This window comes from Leptonychotes weddellii, chromosome 4, assembly GCF_054177405.1.
Source record: "Leptonychotes weddellii isolate Sample4059 chromosome 4, ASM5417740v2, whole genome shotgun sequence".
Taxonomy (NCBI): domain Eukaryota; kingdom Metazoa; phylum Chordata; class Mammalia; order Carnivora; family Phocidae; genus Leptonychotes; species Leptonychotes weddellii.
In genome coordinates, this window is record NC_138372.1 from 118494820 (window position 1) to 118500819 (window position 6000).

The window sequence follows — 6000 nt, forward strand, 5'->3', positions numbered from 1 at the left end:
CTTAATTGTCATCAGAAAGATTATTTTACAGTTTGTAAGTTCTTATGGGGTTTTATAAACAATGCAGAGCATTCTATAAGAGACTATAAGTGCAAAATAATAGAATTTTAAAGCTGAACGTAATTGAAGGACTTTATTCTAGCTTCCTGTTGTTACAGATAAGGAAACAGAAACCAGACTTGACATAATCAAGAGACAAATTTGAAAGTACATAATTTAAATAAGAAAGAAAACTCTTCCAGGGTGTATCGTGTATTTTAATTACTCACTGAAGTACTTTGAACAAATGCAAGCTTATTTTTACTCTGTCTATACAAGAAAATGAGAGTAAAATTTATGACTAATAACCTTACTTGCATATGTCCAGAAGACATAGAACTAGGGAAAGGGTGTTTTCAATACCATTGAAAGCTATCATGCTGTTACTATTTCTGACTGCCATTGACTGCTCAGGACTGAGGTAGGTTTGGAGATATAAGGGTGGTATTCCAAGTTAGGTATGCAGATATATATGTCTCAAAACAAGAATGTTTGTGAAATTCCTTTTGTCAAAAGTTTATTGCAAATGCTAAGATAATTTTTAAAAATAATTTCATCGTGCTATTTCTAGTTTTCAGTGGTAGGAAGTAGACCAGAGTTTCTAGCCTAGACTGGACTTTCAACACAATTGTCTTTTCAAACCACTGTGTTTTCATAATATTGTTACTTTGCCAGAAAGCAGTACAGGTTTTAAAAGTCCATATTAAATTGCAAATTGTATCATGGACAGATGCTTGTCGTTTGATTAGGCTACCTAATAGTATGATAGTCAAAGACCAGTTTTGTCTTTTGCATTTATCTTGGAAGTCCATTAAAACTGTATCAATTTTGCAAAAAGGTGTAATGAATTAGTGCATTATTTCTATATTATTTAGATATTCTTTTCATTTTTAGATAATTGCAACATTAATTATATTTCCCAGTTGTTTTGGAAAAAGTTTATCTTCTTTATTTAAAGACATTTTTCTCAGCATGTCTTTGAAAAGACCTATTGTAGCTTTATCACACTTAGGTAGAATTTCGTAAAATTTTAGAAAATCTTACAATCCTATTTCTTCCTACTGAGAATGACATTTAACAATTATGAAATTATGTGAGTTTCTAGTCAATAATTTTCTTGTGCATTTAAAGGTGCCAGACCATTTAAAGCTGGTCAATTTAAAATGTCTTTAATCATTTATATATTTTCTTTGTTGGTGAATATAAGTCTGTAAAACTACTTTACTTCAGTGTCACCTAGGGTATTCTCTTTGGTAGACTAATTATCATGATACATTTCCCAGGACATGAATTTTCAAATTTTATTAATCTGGAAAGAGTTGTAAATTTACTGTGGTCAAGAACATATATTTGAAAATACTTAATCATTCTTAAGAGACAAAACTATTCTCAGTATCAAAGAGAAAGGAAAAGTAATATCAGTAATGACAATTTTTACCTAATGTACAGTGATAGAACTTACTGGTAGCCTACTAATATTAACTCTGTTAAAAACTACATCCTTAAGTGGTTTCTAGCTGTCATCACCTATTATTAGAGCAGGATTGCAGGTATTCTGGTAAGAATATGAATTGTGTATGTTCACTCATGTTTCACAGAGGATAACAGTCAATGGAATTTTCTGTACATGTCTAGATAGCTACATACTTTCCAATTTCTACCACTATAATATTTCAGTACTAACATTACTTTGTATTTCTAGGCTTACTTTTGACAGTCCTTTGTTAACATTTAGGATTTCTCATAGTCACACACATACACAGTAAATGATAAAGCCTCCCTGTTGAAATGGCTTTAAAAATATCATTGGAGACAAAGAATTTAGTAGTATTCTAAATGTTTCTTTGTAATAAAACTTCATTGAACACTTCACTGTGGTCTAAGAAGGAACAGCTTACAGATGTAATTGGGAAATAGAGTGGTTTTCATTTCTACACACCTCAAGTACCCATTTTATAAAGAAATGGTAATTTTAAGTGTGGTTTGGCTTTAAATTATTGCTGGGTGAATAGTTCAGAGAGGGAAAAAAAAGTCCATCAGGCCATCTTGATTTTATTTACAAACCTGAACTTAAATAGAAATCTATAGAGACTGACTTACATTTAAATGGGATGGGTATGAATTATTGGTGTTCTTAAAACATGTAAAATAATGTTGTGGCATAAAAATATACATTCCATGCTGTTTTCACAATAATATTTCTTCTAGGACAGCTATATTTTCATTAAGTTTTTTTAAAGATCCTCTCAATTCGTATTGTTGAACTTCACCTAAACACCTATGCTTGATTATATTCTTTAAATAATTACTTTAAAAACTATCACTAATTAATATTTGTTAAATATTAATAGTAAATTTTAGTTGCATGCTCCTTTGCTTCAGTTCTTATATTAAAATAATGTGTCCCTATTTTAGCCTTACTATAGTTCATTTGATATGGTTTCCCCCTTATTTTTAGTGCATTACATAGAAAACTTGCCATGCCATAAAAAACAGCTTATCCAGGGGCGCCTGGGTGGCTCAGTCGGTTAAGTGACTGCCTTCGGCTCAGGTCATGATCCTGGAGTCCCGGGATCGAGTCCCGCATCGGGCTCCCTGCTCGGCGGGGAGCCTGCTTCTCCCTCTGACCCTCCCCCCTCTCATGTGCTCTCTCTCTCATTCTGTCTCAAATAAATAAATAAAATCTTTAAAAAACAAAAAAAACCCAGCTTATCCATAGTACATACTCAATAACTGAATTTTTTAGTCCTTGAAGGGACCTGAGTTATCTTCTATTTTTCATTTTGCAGATAAGAAAACTTAGCCTAAAGCATTTGAATGATACATTTTAAATTTTATTTCAATTTCTATACAACAGATATGTAAGCAGACTTTTGCAATATAACATATTTGTGAATTTGGAGCTGGTTGTTTATCCTCTTTAAAAAGCACCCATCTTCAATTTCATTAGAAAAACTAACATCTGAGATTATAGAATCATGTATAAAACAAGAGTTTGGCCTTGAATAAGGGTCCTATGATCTCTTTTAAGGGCTAAGTTTGGTGGGTCATACTTGGGTCTCTCACATGTTTGCTTGCAGTGCCCTGGACTTGCAAACTGACAGCCTCATGCCTGGGCTAGGAAAGCCCAAACAACCGAAATTCCTCCTGCATCTCTCACTCTCTGTGTGATCTCTCTACAATATCTTTCCAGCTATGTCTTCAGGGCAGCCAGACTATAATTTCTTGGCTCAGGTCTGTTAAGATGTGTATGGAGGGGCAGAAGGAGAGGGAGAGAGAAACCCAAGGAAACTCCATGCTGAGCATGGAGCCTGAGGCTAGATCTCACAACCCTGAGATCATGATCCTGAGATCATGACCCTGACAAAGAGTTGGATGTTTAACTGACTGTGTCACCTAGGCGTCCCAAGATGTGTGTGTTAAAAGAGAAAGAACTGACTGAATAGAGGCTGTATTTCATAACCTTGCCTGAGAAGTCTCACAGTGTCATTCTGTGTATTAGAAGGGAGTTACTATATACTGGCTAATTGAACATAATAATTAAAAAAAAAAGGGAGTTACTGTCCAGCTCAGATTGAAGGGAGGGGGAGAGAATTCAACTCCACCTTTGTGGGGAAGAGTGTTTTAAAATCACCACAATGGCTTCAAGCCATTATTTTATTTTACTTATTGTCTTCTATTATTTATTATTATTATTATTATTATTATTATTATTATTATTATTTTGGTGCTTCTTTTTCCCTAGTGTGCTTTCCTTTGGCCTACAGTCACGACTACAAATTCTCCCTAGAACCTGGCAGGTTACTTTTTTTTTTTTTTTTTTAAGCTTCTGCATCTCTCTCTTTTTCTTTTCTGAAGTCTTAACAAAGTAACTCACACTTGCCTTCTCCAACTTCTTCTTCCAGTCAAGTATGTGCCCATGTGTTCTGATTTTCTCCCTAGCATTGTTCTGAAACTGTTCTTGATCATGAATTAGCACTTAGCAGCTCTTGTCTTTCTGGACTTCTCTGTGGCATTTGATCTTTTGCCTGCTCTCTATGCCTAGAATCCTTGTCCCGTTGCTTTATAATTTAATCCTTTTACAGTTTTCCCTTTACCTTTCTGATCCCATTTTCCCTGGTTTATTTTACTAATTCATTGTTTTTTTCTCCCTTTTAAGGTTGGTAGTCTTAGAATTTTCTTTTCATTCCTCTTCTCATTCTATATCATCTTCCTGAAGAAAGTCATCTCTGGGTGAATAACATCAAAATTCATATCTTCAGCACAGATTTCTTTTCCCAGAATCCCAGACATCTATTTCCACTATCTCCTTGGCACACATGCTGCATATATCACAGGCATCTCATGCGGCACCCTAGAAATTTGCACTGAGATACATTAAATATATTTCCATGGCAACAATCTATTTCTCTTCCTGTATTTTTCTTCTCCCAGTTTGGTAACCTTCATCATCTTCATCTTTTTTTTTCCCCCTCATGACCTACATTCAGTCATCCATCAACTTCTAGGAATTTAAATTCTGAAACATGATTTCAGTCTGTCTGCTCTTCTCCAGCCTCATTGCTATCACCTTAGGTTGTATCCTCATGTTCTGGTTCCAGGACTATTTTCCTATCCCAGAGTTCTGTGATTGTGCCAAGACTGAACCCAGCTCTGCCTAACTCTTATGTTTTTACAACCACACTTGCTACTACACTGCCTGTTTTTCAGATTAACAAATTGAACATTAAACCTAGGACATACAAGATAATTTCAGTAATAATTTTGTAATTTTAAATATTCCTTTGTAAATTATTTTAGAAGTACAAATTAATCACCCTCATTGAATGTTATATATAAAAATGCATATGTATTTTTATAGGAATCAGATTCATTCATCATTCGTATACTCAATAAGCATTTATTAATCACCTTGTCTATATGATAGACAGAAAACACAAAAAATAGGCCAAAGATACCGGTGTGAATTAAATGACTGCCTCCAAGCAATGCATAGTTTTGTGAAAGAGACAGACATGTAGACGAATACTAACATTTCATTGTAATAGCTGCTAAATGAAAAAGTATTACAAAGTTTTAAGAGCCCCAAGGAGGGAATAGCCTACATCTGAGAGAAATGGAAAGGTTGTCTAAAATGTATTATCTAAAGCTGGGCTGTGAAAAAAGAGTAGGGATCTGTGTGACAAATAATGGGTAGAAGGATGTTTTAGACAGAGGAAACAATGCCAGCAAGAGCAAGGAACAGCATGTTTTATGATAAGGAACAGTGAGACCAAGGCTCTTGGACTTTATGTATGTGGGAATTTGTTGGATGTGTTTAGATGGAGCAATCCCCTAAGCATATTTGTGCTCACTTAGGTAATTCTAAATACTTGTGGGGCAGATTGGAGGGATAAGAGATAGGGGCAAAGAGACTAGTTAGGAGACTAGTGCAAAAATCTAGGTGAGAGATGGTGAGAACCCAGACTAAGATGTTGACTTTGTAAAGCAGTAAGAATGGAAGAAACTGAACTGAAGCATACTGTATTCTGAAGAAATGTCCAAACTCCAAACAAATACATTATCTGTATCTGTATGTTGTTTTTGTTTTAAACTATAGACATGGGATGTAGAGCTGGAAAGATCCGCAGAATCCTGGGCTGAAACTTGTTTGTGGGAACATGGACCTGCAAGTTTGCTTCCATCAATTGGACAGAACTTGGGAGCACACTGGGGAAGGTAGTGTGAAGTGTAACTTTTTTGTTTTTGATAATATAAGTGCTTGAAATACTAATTCAGCACTGCAAATTTTCTAAGGGTTAAAGCCTAAAAGGAAAACAAATGATCACACCAACACAAATAATAAAAAAAAACAAATGTCATAGCAGAATGACCAGCAATATTTTAGACTTATTTTTTGTTTAAATCATTGACATAACATTACAAGTAATGTAATGGCCATAAGTATTTTTTTTTTTTTTT

At 34.4% G+C, this 6000-nt stretch overlaps 1 protein-coding gene across 1 annotated transcript in view; it reads left to right on the forward strand.

Moving 5' to 3' along the window:
- Window positions 1-6000, forward strand: part of CRISPLD1 (cysteine rich secretory protein LCCL domain containing 1) — a 45646-nt gene that overhangs the window by 21100 nt on the left and 18546 nt on the right. The window contains 1 exon segment of the mRNA XM_031026903.2: window positions 5639-5757. Within this exon segment, the coding sequence (XP_030882763.2) occupies window positions 5639-5757 (119 nt within the window).